Source organism: Neoarius graeffei, chromosome 19, assembly GCF_027579695.1.
Source record: "Neoarius graeffei isolate fNeoGra1 chromosome 19, fNeoGra1.pri, whole genome shotgun sequence".
NCBI lineage: Eukaryota > Metazoa > Chordata > Actinopteri > Siluriformes > Ariidae > Neoarius > Neoarius graeffei.
In genome coordinates, this window is record NC_083587.1 from 16,307,124 (window position 1) to 16,325,280 (window position 18,157).

The window sequence follows — 18,157 nt, forward strand, 5'->3', positions numbered from 1 at the left end:
ATGATCCTACCACCACCACCAGCTGGTACAGTGTCCCTCTGTACATGGTGGTCACTGTGGCCAAACAACTCAATCTTTGTCTCATCTGACCATACAGCTTTCCTCCAGAAGACTTTTTCTTTGTCTGTGTGGTCAGCTTCAAACTTGAGTTAAGCTTGAAGGTGTCAATTTTGGAGCAGGGGGGTATTTCTTGGATAGTAGTCTCTTAGTCCATGGTGATCTGAACTGTAGACAGTGATCCATCAGCTTCCAGTTCATGGCAGGGCTGTGCCATGGTGGTTCCCAGGTTGTTCCTGACCATCCAAACCAATTTCCTTTCAGCTTAGGGTGACAGTTTGGGTTTTCTTGAAGTAAAATGGCTTGGCAAAGTGACTACACCTCACAATAACTTGGATACGATTGTTTGAACTGATCTTAGAATTTGCAGTTGTTTAGAAATGGCTCCAAGAGACATTCCGGAGTTGTGTACATCGGTGATCCTCTTTCTCAGATCTGCACTGAGCTCCTTGGACTTTCCCATTTTACTGTGTGTTGGTCAATCCAATGAGTGCTGTAAACAAACCCTTTTTATGAAGGCACAGAGAAGCTACCAGCTGTAGTCAATCATGATCACTAACAGGAAGTTAAGAGACCTCAGTCTTGGCAAGATAAGAGACATTTTGGAAGTTTCAGCATCTCTGAGTTAATAATCTAAGTGAGCGTATGTCAGTTTTTGACCCTGGATGTATAATTTTGACCCTGTGTTGATTTCAGAAAACCCAAAGAAAATTAAAACTTGTGCACCAAATTCTAGTGTTTTTTTAAATTAAAGCTGTATGCTGTACAATCATTCTGCCATAGAAAAAAACAGTTCAAAGAAATGACTGAAAGTCCAAATATTGCCATGACATTCATATCCAAGATGACATTCATGTCACTGTATGTAAACTTCTGACCACAACTGTATATATACATAGATTAAAGCAAAAAAAAAAAAATCTGACTGAAAAAAAAAAGCTCCATGTCATTGGCCCCTACCACATCAGCGATGCGTCAAATTTTAAACGCCGTGTTGTCCATTATCCCCTAAGCCCCTACTTATAGTACATTTACATAATTTTAACAATGACTAAAGCTAAGGCAAGACTTGACCATTGTCATTACTGGCTATTCATGATAAAACATCAAGTTTTCAGCACAAAGTGCAAATTTATTTCAACAATACTTTAGTAATGCACAGCAGTGGTTAAGAGAAAAGTGCAAGTGCAGTCGAACTTGAACCATGCTTTCAAAAGGGTGGAACAGAAAGAAAAATAAGAAAATCTGTTGAAATAAAGCCAGGAAACAAGAAAAGTAAAGTGAAAGTTCACTTTTTCTGCTTCTTCGCAGTGAAGCCAAAGGCATCTAGTTTGGCAACACCTGATGCCTGTTTTTGTTTCTTTTTCCTTGGCACAGCAGCAGGAGCTTGCCATTATCACCCATTTCATTTCGCCAAGCCCATCTCCACTTATTCTTTATCGTTTTGTCGATGTCTGCCACATCTGTGCCTTCTTTTAAAAGAAGCGCGTCCATGCTGGCAAAACCGAAAGTAATTTGACGCGCTCTAGTGATGGAAATCGAAGGGCCTATGTCAGGTGAAATATGGCCTTATACGCAGTACTCGAGTTGAGGGGGGATGTGGGGGGAGGCATCCCCCTTCTGAAATAAAAATCTCAAATCATCCCCCTTATATAACGGTCATCCCCCCCATCACATCCCTTGGGCCATTTTACCAATTAATGTGGAAATTAGCCTACTATTATTTTAACAAATAATACTACTATTTCAACATTAGAGGCTTTGCGCAGTGATAGCCTACATGTAGCCGGATAAAAAAGACGCATATTTATTTATTCGGTTGCACCTCTCATTCACATCTATACGGAGGTTTCAGTCACTGAAAACAGCTACTTTTGCAAACTCGGGGCAGAGTGGAGATTTCTGAAAACTCCATCTTCAGACACTTGTGTAAATCGGGAAAACGAAGCAACAATGGACGAGAGGGCGCGCGTGAATATAATGAGTCATACAGTAGGTGTGAATCTTTCACCGAATGCCAATTGTCCCGGTTCTTCATGAAATCGCACGCACAGATTCATTAGGTTAACTTTCAAATAACTGTTCTTGTGCACTTGCGACAACGGAGCCACTTTCCTGAATTTTGAGCTTTGGAGTATTCACTTCTTTATCTATTTAATCAATTAATTTGTCACATACATTAAATTACTAATGTAAACCATTAGTAGCCTATTTAAGCAATAGCTGTTTTTTCCACTGTTTTCCAACCTTTTGTGCTTAGTGAATGAGACACTTCATTACACTCCACTGACCAACATCCAATTCCGGACTTTTTTGAAAATGTAAAATATAGGCCTACGAGATGTTTTTTTGGGACTTAATTCGCGTTGGTCCTTCACTATTAATTTTTGAGACTGACGAGGCACTAAATACTGTGAAATTATTTTCTCCTTACTATGAAGTTTGGCATCTTAAATAAGTGTCGGGAAATCTTGCAGCCCAACTCTGCAGCCTCCAATGTTTAAGCGAACTGCTGAAACCATAATGTTTAAAGATTAAATCGTAGGCTAATCAAACCAAAGAAAAGCACAGCCTTTCCAGAACGTTGTCTGCCGAAGCCTGTTTAACCTACAAAAGGCTTAATAGCATAGATCTTGCTGCAGCTTCAACAGGGCTGTTTAGATTTTTCACCTGATCGCCTTTCAATAGGCAAATATTATTATTATTATTATTATTATTACTACTACAATAGGCCTAGTATTAGTAGTAGGCAAGTAGTTGCCTAGTAGTAGGACAGCCAGATTGTTTCATCAGTGGAGCCGCCGTTAAAAGGAAACTGATGCGGAGCGCCGCGGCTCGCCTCGGGGTGAATCGCGTCCCGAGGCGCGGGGCTGGCCCGCCCTGGCAGCGCTGTTTCGTTGGGGAGAGGGCAGAGCTTGCTGGCTGCCAAGTTTGGGGAGGCTGGGACCTCCCCTGGCCGAGTTACGAGCGTGCAAAGTCGGGCTGGAGCCGCCGATAGAAACGAAACTCAAGCCGAGCACCGCGGCTCGCTGCCTACGCCCAGCCTCCCCGGGACTAGACAGTAGCGTAGGCTGTATTTATTTATTTATGCCTATCTAACGCAACAACTTATTCCTTTACATATACTCAAACATGGCACAAGAAAGGGTTCAACAACAGGCAATCACAGCAGCTTGGTGAAGTTCTAAATCACATCGGTGTCAGACCTATGGGCCTACCCCTTTTTTTTTTCCTCAGATCTGCATCACTCTCATTATTGACCTTTAGCGCTCCCAGTTGACGGAAATCCGTCGTAGCAACGGAAAACTTTAATCCATGTATATAGCTAGCTAGAGTGGAAATCCATGCCATCATTACAGTGTACGCCAAGTTGTGTAAATTAGGTCTCATGTGAAGGGAAGAGAAATTTGTGGATGGCACATTCACACTCCAGTAAAGGGAAACACGCCAGCAGGTGGATGATTTGGAGGTGTGGTTATCTTCCGCAACATCAAAACATTTTCGTGGAGTTCCAGACTTCAGAGAACATGATTTTTGATGGCTTGACTGAACGATGAACGTGTACCACCACAGGGAACCTGATCATAAGTACAAGGTAACGTATCTCAAACACTAAACCACCGGACAATGAAATGTGTATCTTTATTTCCATAAGATAGATGGGTGTGGCAGCGGGGGCGTGGTAGAGCGTTGGCTGTGAACAGCGAGGAGGCAGGCTAAACCAGCAGGTAACATGTGATGATGTGCACCTGTGTCGAATTACAGGCCGTCTATTAACCTGTGTCTCTGTGTGTCTTTCAGACAGTCAGGAACGAGACAGAGAGCTGCGTCACCTCACGTGTGTGTTTATAGTTGCGTGTTAGTTGTCACTGAAAAGTGAAAAATAAAAAGAACACACCTGTTCTGAAGCCAGCTTTCAGTTCCTCTGTTTCCCCAAGTTAGAGAGTTGTTACAATGGGTTTTTATCCAGCACGTATTTTTCTCCTTGCTCGACGTTGCCTACCTGGGTTTTGACCCCTACTATGGACCTTGGTTCTGTCTTGATTAAATAACATTTTTAAATCTATTTATTATTAATCTTAGCTGGGCGGCACGGTGGTGTAGTGGTTAGCGCTGTCGCCTCACAGCAAGAAGGTCCTGGGTTCGAGCCCCGGGGCCGGCGAGGGCCTTTCTGTGCGGAGTTTGCATGTTCTCCCCGTGTCCGCGTGGGTTTCCTCCGGGTGCTCCGGTTTCCCCCACAGTCCAAAGACATGCAGGTTAGGTTAACTGGTGACTCTAAATTGAGCGTAGGTGTGAATGTGAGTGTGAATGGTTGTCTGTGTCTATGTGTCAGCCCTGTGATGACCTGGCGACTTGTCCAGGGTGTACCCCGCCTTTCGCCCATAGTCAGCTGGGATAGGCTCCAGCTTGCCTGCGACCCTGTAGAAGGATAAAGCGGCTAGAGATAATGAGATGAGATGAGATTAATCTTAGCTTTTGTGCTGCGTCTGCCATACTAATCCTCCGTGAATGATAGAAGTGATAATGTATTAATATAAACCTGTGATTTGCAGTTGCACTCCTGTACGAGCTGCTGTTATAAAAAGATAATTAATAATTCCAACCAATCAGAATCCAGAATTCAGCAGCGCTGTGGTATAAATCTCCTTATAAATTTTAGATGTTTGTTCCTTCCTGTTGCTTTTTCTTTCTGCACTCATATAAATGTGAAAACAACCTTTACTTCCTGTCTTTTCAAAGATTTTTCTTGCGAAGTCTTGCCAATTTCCTAGTCATGCATTTCTGAGACTTTAATATTCTCTGTCTGTTTTGTGAGATTCCTCTTCTTTATCCTGTTTAATTATTCAAATTCTCTCAGCAGCAGCAGCAGGATGCATGCTATACTGTATCTTCAACCTCAGTCAAGTAGTCCTGAAGCCATATCGTCTTTGTTCTGGTCTCTAGGGAACTTCAGAAGCCAGAAAAAAGGAAGAAAATGCCTCATACCCTGGCTCTGGTCTTTGTTTTCGGGCTGGAGACGTAGCAACAGCTCTGTGGCAGTGCAGAAGAACTCGCTGTGCTTTGGGCTGTTTGATTGCTGCATTGTGTTAGAAATCAATTTGTCTCTATTTCTCCTCGAACCCAGGTTGGTGTCAGGGCTGGTATCAGGAGAACGCCACATGCAGCTCAATTTAGAGCGCTAATATTTCTCTTTTCAAGGCCACTGCTTTTAACGCTGTGCTCATCCTGACCAGATCAATGTGAGAAAAAAAGATATGTGGAAAAGTGTTTCATCTATTTATTTCTTGTTTACTGCTCACAAGCTTACTTACAATACAAACCTTATGACAAACATCTCCACTACAGCAAGGTCATGGAATAATTACATTTCTCCGGAAATGTATTAAATTAGATGGGATTAAAAAATTTGAGCTTTGTAAGTTTTAAATACATCATGTAGAAAAAAAAACCCCGATAAAACTTGATTCAACACCAAGATCCTGATTTACAAAAGGTCTCTGATACCTCTTTTTGACCAACAGAGAATGGGTTCTGTTCTTGTTCTGTTTCGACCAAATATACATCAGTTAGAACCTGAAAAGTTTGAGGTTTCCAGCTAGAGCTAAAATATAGCTGGCTTTTTCAAAGTGAACCATGATGACATCAATGGGCGTGCCATTAGTTTGGAGAACGCAACGGAAAAGGACACATCTTCAGAAAAAAATGGACCGAAAACAAATATCTGCAATGACAGAACAGAAGTTTGGAGATAGTTAATGTGCTCCACCATTTTGCTGCTACTGTTTACTCCTTTAATGCATTGTGCCACACCCTCTGTTCATGATGTATCCTTGATTACAATGGTTTCGCTCAAAACTGGTGAAAACATGGGCTGGAGTGGGTTCTTGACCAGAACCGGTTCAAGAACCCACTCCCTGTTGGTGGAGAAGGTCTCTGAGTGTGGCTTGATCAAATGAAATTTGAAGCGTGCATACCTTAAAATGAAACGTACAATGCAGGGTGAAAGCAAATTAAAATAATTTTGCCCCTGAAGAAGTATTTACTAAAACTGAAAGTCATTTCAGGGACAGAGACTGAACGTGCAGATTAGTGCGAGTGAAGGGCGTTTTAAATTTGCAGAAATCCGTTTCTGTCATTTCGGGGGAAAAAAAAGAATAAAATATTTTAAAAAGGGTACTTCGAAAAGTTCTCGGCCTCACCCAGAAAAGGTCACAGGAGAAAGACTGTTCTTGCATTATTTTTCTACATAGTGTCCTTTAACGTCAAGGCACTTGGTCCAGCAATGTTCAAGCATCTTGAGCCTCCAGATCCTCCTCAGCAGCATGGATGACTTCATCATCATCATCATCACCATCATCATCATCATCATCACTCTGAAAATGGCGACCACATGAGTGGGATTTCAGTTGAGGAAACAGATAGAAGTCAGACGGTGCCAGATCATGTGAGTAAGGTGTATGGGGCAACAGTTCAAAGCCCTGTTTGGCTGTTTCTGCCCCCCATGCTGTGTGGACAGGAGCATCATCCTGGAGCAACATCATGCCAGCTCCAAGCTTTCTTTCCTCTCCTTTTGATTTGATCGCTTCTTTCATTTGAGTTTTTGTGGACAGTGATATAATGCTTTATAATATATGTATATCATTTATAATTCATACCGTATAATAACTCACCTCTGTCTGACAGAGAGAAATCTGACCTCTCTGCTGTATCGTCCTGTTTACGACCCTGCTCCTCCTGTAACCTTTGCACCGTCAGAGCTTCTTTGTTTTCTGTCATTTGTCACTTTGAACCATTACAGTCTATCAGTTTTTATTTATTTATTTATCGTACATTCAATACTGCCACTTTTGTGCAGTTTTTAACTTCATTTATCACAATTTTTGTTTTTAGCACTATTAAAATAATTCAAATTCAATCCTAATTTTTTAAACTGCGCTCACTAAATTCGGAATTCAATGCTAAACAACGTACTTTTTACAGAATTAAAATATGTTTATTTGTTCTTGAGATATTACAAATCAAAGGTTGAAAAAAACGGCTTAATTTTTAGAAAACTGCCGTAATATTCTGTATGAGGGTCACCTGGTCCAAACTGGGCCTCATTAACCAATGAGATCAAATGTTTTTTTTTCTTCATAACTTTATTTTTCAAGATATTTAGATGGAAATTGGCAGCACATAGATGGTTGTATACGGAATACAAAGTTTGAAAAATTAGTAAAAACTAATTATGCAAATAGTGTTGAATTAGTATTAATTATGCTAATTACAGAGGTGCTTGAAAGTTTGTGAACCCTTTAGAATTTTCTATATTTCTGTATAAATATGACCTAAAACAACAAATGAGACAAAGAATTGTATTTCTCAAAAGTAGGGCTGACTAGTGTTTATATGAAAGAATATAAATGATAATATTCACAGCTTTCAAAGTGAACCTCGAAAAAATTGTCTGATCCACATCCAATAAACAATTCACATTAACTGAATTTAAATTGAGACTCGCATTTCTGACTTCCGTTTTTTTTTTAATCTCATTCCGACCACTGAGATCTCAATATTTTTCATCAAAACAACTCCAGTTACAGTGGTGCTTGAAAGTTTGTTCTGTACGGAAGAACGGGCTAAAATTCCTCCAAGCCGGTGTGCAGGACTGATCAATCATTACCGGAAGCGTTTAGTTGCAGTTATTGCTGCACAAGGGGGTCACACCAGATACTGAAAGCAAAGGTTCACATACTTTTGCCACTCACAGATATGTACTATTGGATCATTTTCCTCAATAAATAAATGACCAAGTATAATATTTTTGTCTCGTTTGTTCAACTGGGTTCTCTTTATCTACTTTTAGGACTTGTGTGAAAATCTGATGTTTTAGATCATATTTATTCAGAAATATATAAAATTCTAAAGGGTTCACAAACTTTCAAGCACCACTGTATATTCTAAAATAGTTTTTTATTGACATGAATCAGTTTGATTTGAAAAAATAAGTAGGTAAAGCTATGAAAACTCACTTCAAAGTCTCCCGTGAATCATAACATCAAAACTAGCAGAGGGAAAATTGTGCTGAATCTTTCATCAGAAACAGGGACAGCGAGAGAACATCCCTATAAAAGTTATCTGATTAATATTCACAAGTAATCCAGTGGGAAACCGATCAGGAGAGAGAGAGAGAGAGAGAGAGAGAGAGCGCCTGACCGCTTTCCTGTGACTCAAAAAGAAAAGCACTGGCAGTTTCTCGGCATCACGTGAGCAGTTTTTACTCTGTTGTACCGACTTCAACCTGCCGTTACTCCCAAAGTACTGAACAGATCTTTATGAGAAACATTTCTTTGGAAAGCAGAAATTATAAGCTTTTTAATGATAGTATTCATGATAGAAAATATTCAAGAGTTAAGCAATGACAGATTTGGAAACTTAGACGATCATCTACATGGACAATTTTCACAGCACAGCCAGCGAGCGTCTGATACGCCCATATATATGTATATTGTATCGTCAGCTTGTTCATGGGATCTTTTTTCCCCCTAAACTCTATTTTATGTTCTACAGTGTGTCTTTTTTCTTTTCGCGTGTCTGATAACTTGCTGTTGGAACAAAATAATTTTCCAGCTTGGGATCAGTAAAGTAAATCGATCTGTCCACCCGGTTATGATGCAAAACGGGAGTTCCGCCCCTTGTTTCTGGGTGAGGCCGAGAACTTTTTGAAGTACCCTCCTACTTTATAAAGTACATGCCAGTAAATGTAATGCAAATAATAAAAGCAAATTATAGAATACAGTGAAAAAAAGTTTGAACTGTTTGTAATGCTTGGTTCACACATTGGTGTTTCAGCCTTGTGTATGTACGGCGTATCAGGATATGAGGCAGTGAGAAAGGAACGTCACAGGATTGCCAGCTAATGTACTGTAGCTAATATTCTAGGATGCGTAACACGATCTCCTTGTACGCAAGGGTGCGGCGTATTTTTAAGTCTGCGCTTAAAAATCCGTAGCAGCTTTGATACGTCACACATACGCCGTAAAAACGAAAGCTACGCAGCAGTGACACAGCGGGAATGTTGCTTTAACACCTATTACGCTGTGCGAACGCTTTAGTTGACATGTGTCTGATGAAGGTGGCTCCAAGCTGGGTGGATGGATGCGGCTGATGTCTTCGGTCCTGATTTCTTCACTGGCACGATGCTTTCTTGACTCTGATGAATGACAATGAAAGCAGCGTGAACACCGCAGGTACGCAGCAGCAACATCACACGTAAGAACGAAACGGTTACGCCGTGGCAACGCATCATATGCCACGCATACGCCTCAGTACGCCATAACTTTACGTCCCCATACAAACCCCAGATACGCCACAAGTAACGCCACGCACGTCACAGGACTTTTTGTCCAAAATACGCCTCATTCCTTGGTGTTTGACCCACACGAGATACAAGACAGTGTGACACAAGCATGAAATCAGTGAGAAAGTGAAATAATATCCTTGGTCTTGCAATCCAACAGGTTTCCTCTTTGTCGAAGAGTAGAGTGTAGTGTAAATGTGTAAATTTCTGATTTTCTTTGATCTGCAATTTTGTGCATGGTGCTCAAGGATCCCCATAATTCAGGGCCTTGTTTTTTTTTTTTTTAGATAAAAAAAAAAAAATCACATGGAACAGATGGAACATTTGGCTTTTGAGTATCCAAAAAAGAGAAGAAGAAGAAAAAGAAGTAGACCCATTCCCATCATAATCCATCAAATGCAGACAAAGGAGGTGATTTTGTGTTAATGATAAAGAACGATGTGAGAGCGTAATGCATTAGCACCAAAGCTGCCGATGAAGAAATCAGCGTGACTACTCGACTCCTTACAAGAGCTTTTATCCCCCTAAAAACCCCAGTGGCTGATTCATCAAGCAAAGCACAGCAAGCTGAGAAATATCTCTCACATCATTCGGTGACTGTGCTTCAGTCATTTAAAGAGCCATTAGCTCCGAGTCTCTCTGCTCCGCGGCTCGGCTCAGTCCTTCAGCAAAACCCCAAACCCCTGAAAGCAGGAAAAAGCACTTTTCTGCTTCATCAGGACACTAAGTCCACCGGAAAAGACATCCAAACACCAAACAGCTCACTCCAGCAACACGCTGGGTTCAGGGAGGAAATGTCACACACACACACACATCAGCTTTGACAGTAGTGCAGCTGCAAAATCACAGCCTAATTAAAAGCTCTAATTAAAAGTTCTAATACGTTGTCGTTTCTCTAGTACCGGCTCATTCACAGGGACTCACACGACAGACGCTTCACAGAAACTGATTTTAAAAAAAAAAATCACTGATGGTGAAATTTTCTGTAAGAGACGTTTATTTAACTCCTTATTTGTGGAAGGAGTCTCCAGTGTCAGCGCTTCGTAACAATCAGAGCCGAAGCTGTAACTTTAAGTTTTCCGACATCTTCAGGACAGAGGAGTTTACACTACTTTGTCGTTTCTCGGTAACGACGCTGGCATGTTAAGATGCGTTTTCTATTATTATTATTATTATTATTATTATTAACTTCGAGAGAGAATAGCAAGAGCGAGGCTGGTGAAGGAAAGGACGTTTATCGCTGCTATAACATCAGTCAGAACAAGAACCGACGTGTTTCATGAACAGTAAATGTAAAATGGTTGGTGTGGGATGAGAGGAATACAACAGCTCAGGACATGCTGTAACAGGAAAATAATCAACTTCCGAGTGGAAGCAGTAACTCCGCCTCATCACACCACTCTGTCTTTGATACTTTTCTTATTTAAAGGTCCCATGGCATGAAATTTTCACTTTCTGAGGTTTTTTAACGTTAAAATGAGTTCCTCTGACCTTCTTAAGTCACCCCAGTGGCTAGAAATGTCATAATGTGTAAACTAAACGATGCCCACCCTTTGTCAACATTTGAGAATGGTGCGTTAAAATGGCGCGTTGATAGGCTCTTCCCTTTACTACGTCAGCAAGGGAGATGATCCCCATGCCCCCCCCGGATTCCCACCCACTGTATGGATTGCCCGCCCAGCTCAAAAGTTGCCACCATAGATACGTCACTTCAATTTTGTAGTGAGGAGACCATAGAGGACACAACATGGCACCACCTAAGCGAGCGAAACATGGAAATTGCGCTGTACATGGATGTGACAACACAGAAAGGAGTCTGTTTTTACTGCCGACGGGAGAGCCCCTGAAGACGCAGCGGCTTAATTTTATTTACTCCAATAATCCGCCGTCGAGTCTACCTAAGACGGTGTATGTTTGTCGGAAGCATTTTCCTGAGGAATGTTTCCACAACTTGGGACAGTACAGGGCAGGTTTTGCACATCAACTGTCACTGAAGCCTGGGTCCGTACCAAGCATCCCTGCCGCATCAGCCACAAACACCGAACAAGTAAGTGTATAACTGGTTGTTTTGCCGTGTTTTAAAATCGGTGCGTTAGCCTAGCAATGGCTACATTAGCTGTGCAGCTAACCGCTTCCTGCAGTTAGCCAGGTACTCTGCGCTACAAAACCAGGGTTGGACTCCGGGTCAAAAGCGAAAGCTTGGACTGTTGCTTGACCTGCCATTGCTACTGTTCACACACAGGTAGCATGCCCGCAGCTTGGTCAAGCCCCTCCCCCTCCCCCCATGGCCCGCCCCCACCCTCTACCCTTCCCCGCCTCCATGCTTCTCATTAGCAAAACGACGCACTGGGAAAAGGGCTGAAATGGAGCTTTCTCCCAGGAGGCTATATCTACGTGCCGAGGGTTCATTTCGAGAAAGGCTGTGGATATAACATCTGGAAACCTCCACGAGCCCGTTTAAAGCATCAACAAACCACCATGCCATGGGTCCTTTAAAAAAAAAAAAACTTTTTTTTTAAATTGTTCTTTTTTTGACACAACTTCTAACGATTGGTTTTTATTTGAAGACAAACAGGGAAGTCAGCAAAAGTGATGAATGGAGGTGTGACGGTGATGTAATGCAGCAATGATGTCAGTAATGATGCCATTTTTAAAAGAATTAATTCATTTTTAAGCTAAAGCTGAAGCGCAGAGGACACTGCCTGAAAAAAAGTGCTGAATTAACGTCTTGTATTATCAGATCGAAAATGTTTTTTAAATCATTTCAGTTTATATACAGTACTGTGCAAAAGTCTTAGCCCCCCTATTTTTTTTTATACAAACGTTTTTACAGATTTCTATTTTATGACTTCTATATTATCGAGTCACAACATTACAAAAACATTTTTGAGTTTGAAACGCTCGTTTGTTTGTTTTCCAGCACAAAATTAAATGTTACAGGAAAAATTTTGTATCCAAGCACATAAGAGAGCACTTTTCAGATTAAAAAAGAAAACACAAGTGCGACTGTCAAAGTGTCCAGAAGAACTGTGGCTGGTTCTGTAAGATAATCAGTAAAACCTACAGCTCATTTCCGCATAAAACTGCACTCACTGTACCTCAGACTACTATTTTTAATTAATTAATTAATTAATTAATTAATTAATTAATTAATTAATTAATTATTTTTTTTTAAGCAAAAGGTCATCTCACACCAAATATTGACTTTGTGTCATTTATTATGGCTTACTGATCACTGTTTATAGTATTTTTTTAATGTTGAAACATTTCATTTCATTATTTTTAAGCCATTTTTGGTCGACAGCATTTCTTTTCACGTGCCTTAGACTTTTGTACACGACTGTATATTTTTAATTTGTGTACATAATATTAGACGAAAAATATTGAAAAAACTATTGCTTCAACAGAACACAATATAATTTCAGATATATTTTTTTGTTTAATCACATGGAATATGGAGAAACATAAATCTGACATCTATTGAACTGAACGTGTTTAATCACGTGATCATTCTCACACTGATTTCCTGTCACTGAGCTAAAAATGCTCCGTTGATGATTTTCACTTCTTGCTGAAGTGTGCAACAGAAGCCTGCCAATATTTTTGGATTTCAGTTTCCCTGCTGTGTTTTTTTCCCTCATTGCAATATCTCGAGACCTTTCACCAGTTTTATCAGCGACCGCACCAAGATCTCACACACTGCAGGTGCAGAAAATGAATCTTTACGAACATATTTAACCCTATGGGTTTTCTATGCTTAAGACATTTTGTCAAAAATCCAAAAGTAGCTTGGTGCTCCAGAGTTCCCCAAAATTTTCAGAAACATTCTGAAACACCTTCCACGCAAATGTCCTGTTCAACTTCTGGACCATGAAATTCCTTCCTTTACCGTGGCTTCAGCTGGAAAACATCGATCTCAAATCCTTCACTTTGACCTTTCACATGCAAAACATTTCAGGGAGAAAAATCTGAATTAATGAGTTAATTGAAAATGTACAAGTTAATAAAACCCACATTCTTTCACCGGTACATTACTTTAGAAAACTGCCGATGAAAAAATAAAACAAGTTCAGACATGAAAGTATTTTAAAACTGTTTTTTGTTGTCCTCACCTGAACGATTGTTGGGCGAGGTCCGGACCGGAGAGATGGAAGGTGTGCGTGAGGAAGAGTATGGTCGCTGTCTGTCTCTTTCTATCGTTGAAGCAGAGCCAATAAAGTGATACTGTGAGTAACCATCCTGCGAGGAAATCAATGAGAGAGAGAGAGAGAATGAGAGAAAGACAGAGTGAGAGAGACAGAGACAGAGTGAGATAGATAGATAGAGAGAACAAGAGATAAACAAGAGAGAGAGCAAGAGAGAGAAAGAGAATGAGAGAGAGAAAAACGAGAAAGAGTGAGAGAGAACAAGAGAGAATGAGAGTGAGAGACAGAACAAAAGAGAGAGAGGGTGAAAGAGAGAAAGACAGAGTGAGAGAGAGAACAAGAGAGAGAGCGAGAGAAAGAACAAGCGAAAGAGAGAGAAGACAGTGAGAGATAAAGAGTGAGAGAGAGAACAAGAGAAAGAGAGAGAAAGAATGAGACAGATAGAGAGAGAACAAGAGAAAGAAGAGAGAGAGAGTGAGGGAGAGAGAGAGGGATAGCGAGAGAGAGAGAGAGAGAGAAGGAGAGCGAGAGAGAGAGACAGAGTGAGTGTGAGGGAGAGCGAGAGAGAGAGAGTAAGGGAGAGAGAGGGAGAGCAAGAGAGACAGAGAGTGAGAAAGACAGAGACAGAGAGAGAAGGAGAGACAGAGAGAGAGAGTGAGGGAGAGAGAGAGAGAAGGAGAGTGAGAGAGACAGAGTGAGAGAGATAGAGAGTGAGAGAGAGAAGGAGAGAGAGAGACAGAGTGAGAGAGAGAGAGAGAGAGAGAGTGAGAGAGAGAAGGAGAGAGTGAGAGCAAGAGAGAGAGTAAGGGAGCGAGAGGGAGAGCGAGAGAGAGAGACAGAGAGCGAGAAAGACAGAGAGTGAGAGAGAGGAGAGAGAGACAGAGAGAGAGAGTGAGGGAGAGAGAAAGAAGGAGAGTGAGAGAGAGAGACAGAGTGAGAGAGAGAGTGAGGGAGAGCGAGAGAGAGAGAGTGAGGGAGAGTGAGAGAGACAGAGAGTGAGAGAGATAGATAGTGAGAGAGAGAAGGAGAGAGAGAGAGAGACAGAGTGAGAGAGAGAGACCGAGAGGGAGAGAGAGAGAGAGAGAGAGAGAGATTCATAGTCAAAACTCTTGAAGTGCCAGGATCTGGAAATTTAGTTCACCGTTGATGGAAAGAGAATACAGTATTCTCTTGTCCTCAATAAGATTTGATCAGAAATGTAGCAGGGAAGGAGCAGAACACAAAACCAACCGCAGAGTAACTGAGACAAAATCAAGTGTTATTTTATTGATTAACACGATAAATAACAGCCTGTGAGGAGAATTCTCATAAAAACAATTTACAATTTTTGTGAACAAAATGTCTCTCATCTCATCTCATTATCTGTAGCCGCTTTATCCTGTTCTGCAGGGTCGCAGGCGAGCTGGAGCCTATCCCAGCTGACTACGGGCGAAAGGCGGGGTACACCCTGGACAAGTCGCCAGGTCATCACAGGGCTGACACATAGACACAGACAACCATTCACACTCACATTCACACCTACGCTCAATTTAGAGTCACCAGTTAACCTAACCTGCATGTCTTTGGACTGTGGGGGAAACCGGAGCACCCGGAGGAAACCCACGCGGACACGGGGAGAACATGCAAACTCCACACAGAAAGGCCCTCGCCGGCTACGGGGCTCGAACCCGGACCTTCTTGCTGTGAGGCGACAGCGCTAACCACTACACCACCGTGCCGCCCTGAAAGGAGTGTGTGTCTAAAATTGCAAGCAAACAAATGTTTGGCTTAATTTACATGTTTCTATCTTTAAAGTGCAAAACGGAGGGCGGAGTCAATGCAAATGTGCTTGTTTTGTACCCACCTCTGATTTAACACAGAACTGTTTTCAGAAAGTTGTGGGTTTTTTCCCCCCATCTCGAGTACGCGCTTTATTTCGATCAGGGTTGCGGTGGCTCTGGAGTCCATCCCGGGAACGCTGAGGCTCAGAAAGGGGTGAGTTTTCACACATTTTCATAATATCTTTCATTTTATTTCCCCTCTCAGGTCTGGTTAGTGAACTTAGTGGACGGAGATGTTTGCATTTATTGTCTCCGTATCACACCTTTGGCCTTCGTGGCTGTGCTCAGGATCAGAAGTGAGTCTTCACACTGTGTGAAGGCATCACCACTCCTGTGAGAGCTATCAGGAGCGTTCAACTTGACATTTTTCGTATCCTCTCGGTTCAGAAAAGGGGTTTTTGGGCAAGATCAAAGGCTTTCTGCTGCATAGCAGTTCAAAGCTGCCCCACTTTCTGCCTGCCATCCCTCCCATGCCAACACCTCTGTATCTCTGCCATACGGCCCTGCTGGCGAAGACGCGCCGCTGCTCCTGAGTGACTATTGTTGAAGATAACAACAGACAGACAGACAGGCAGCTGGGGGCAGCTGAGGGAGGAATTAAAAAAAACCAACAACAACAACAAAAAAAAAAACCAACACAGCGTCTGGTCTTCACCGAGCTTAGGCATCCGAGGAATGAAGTATGAAGTATATGTCCGGTAACTCCATCACAACACTCTGTTGTTGACTATTTTCCTATGACAGGAAACCCAACATCAGCAGAGAAACAGAGAGGAAAAGATGGATGCTGCAGAAGGTTCCACATCTCAAATTATAATTACTGTCCTCCAGTATAAGTCGTAAGTCGTTTTCCTGCTTCATTAGTGTCTCAGGTGTAATATGGCCAGGACGGATGGACACTGAAGGATGCGTTAAAGCGAGAATCTATAAATCTACCCAGTTTCACTGTTCAGCGATCAAGAGATGGTCCAATAATCCTATTTTTATCACATTTATTCCGCCCTCATGCATGAAATGTTAGCTCAGTTCTCATTTACGGTACAGATAAGACCACAAAAGAGCAAGCTGACAAAGCGGAGACAGAGCAGGACAATATTCTCTCACAGCAGTGTTTAACACTCAGGTGGAAAAATCTCTGGTTTGGTCATTTGTGCTCAGGTGAGCTGAGGGCATTGTTCATTACCCAAAGCCCAATGGTGTCACAGCGCCATCCAATTTACCAGCCTGGCTGAATGTGTCAACTTGCAGCACCGTGTCAGAGACCTGGGGCTTGGAGTCAGGAGTGTAACGTCTCTATTCCTGTTTGGACCTGCACTCTGATTTATACGCAGTGTTTATTAAGCATGAATTACATGGCTGACTCATACAGTATTTGTACTCTTGTCACTCTACTCAGATTACACAAAACGTGTGTGTGTAGTTCACGCCACCGAGAGTTTCCTAGAAACGTTTTTCAACAGCATCAATTCCACAGCCTTTAAATGCAAGCACTCACATTTAAGCTAAAAAAAAAAGGAATAGATAATGCGGAATGAATGAAAAATTATGTTTTTTAAAGCCTAAACAAGATCAACTGTGAGCTACTGCTCACTTACATATCCCCCCGCTCTCGCTTATATCAGAACGCAAGCAATCAAAGGAATAGGACACTTATTATGAATGTTGACTTCAAAAAATAATTAACCCAGAAACAAGTAAATAAACAGCAGTGTCTCTCCCCAGGGATTTCAAACAGCATCCTGATAAACTGTCATTTTGAAATCGCATTTTGCTTCTTGAAATAGCGTCAAAATCCACCCTACAGTGGTGCTTGAAAGTTTGTGAACCCTTTATATTTCTGCATAAATATGACCTAAAACAACATCAGATTTTCACACAAATACGAAAAGTAGATAAAGAGAACCCAGTTAAACAAATGAGACAAAAATATTATACTTGGTCATTTATTTATTGAGGAAAATGATCCAATATTACATATCTGTGAGTGGCAAAAATATGTGAACCTTTGCTTTCAGTATCTGGTGTGACCCCCTTGTGCAGCAATAACTGCAAATAAACGTTTCCGGTAACTGTTGATCAGTCCTGCACACCGGCTTGGAGGAATTTTAGCCCATTCCTCCGTACAGAACAGCTTCAACTCTGGGATGTTGGTGGGTTTCCTCACATGAACTGCTCGCTTCAGGTCCTTCCACAACATTTCCATTGGATTAAGGTCAGGACTTTGACTTGGCCATTCCAAAACATTAACTTTATTCTTCTTTAACCATTCTTTGGTAGAACGACTTGTGTGCTTAGGGTCGTTGTCTTGCTGCATGACCCACCTTCTCTTGACATTCAGTTCATGGACAGATGTCCTGACATTTTCCTTTAGAATTCGCTGGTATAATTCAGAATTCATTGTTCCATCAATGATGGCAAGCCGTCCTGGCCCAGATGCAGCAAAACAGGCCCAAACCATGATACTACCACCACCATGTTTCACAGATGGGATAAGGTTCTTATGCTGGAATGCAGTGTTTTCCTTTCTCCAAACATAATGCTTCTCATTTAAACCAAAAAGTTCTATTTTGGTCTCATCTGTCCACAAAATATTTTTCCAATAGCCTTCTGGCTTGTCCACGTGATCTTTAGCAAACTTCAGATGAGCAGCAATGTTCTTTTTGGAGAGCAGTGGCTTTCTCTTTGCAACCCTGCCATGCACACCATTGCTGTTCAGTGTTCTCCTGATGGTGGACTCATAAACATTAACATTAGCCAATGTGAGAGAGGCCTTCAGTTGCTTAGAAGTTACC

The 18,157-nt window shown here is 41.6% G+C and overlaps 1 protein-coding gene across 6 annotated transcripts in view; it reads right to left on the bottom strand.

The window, feature by feature from the left end:
- Positions 1 to 18,157, bottom strand: part of ctnnd2a (catenin (cadherin-associated protein), delta 2a) — a 789,966-nt gene that overhangs the window by 18,901 nt on the left and 752,908 nt on the right. For 4 of the 6 annotated variants that reach the window (XM_060899742.1, XM_060899744.1, XM_060899741.1 and 1 more), the window contains one exon: positions 13,513 to 13,639. In XM_060899742.1, coding sequence (XP_060755725.1) covers positions 13,513 to 13,639 — 127 coding nt within the window. Of the gene's footprint in view, positions 1 to 12,881; positions 13,336 to 13,512; positions 13,640 to 18,157 lie in introns of those variants that run through there. The other 2 variants (XM_060899745.1, XM_060899746.1) reach the window with 2 other exon arrangements.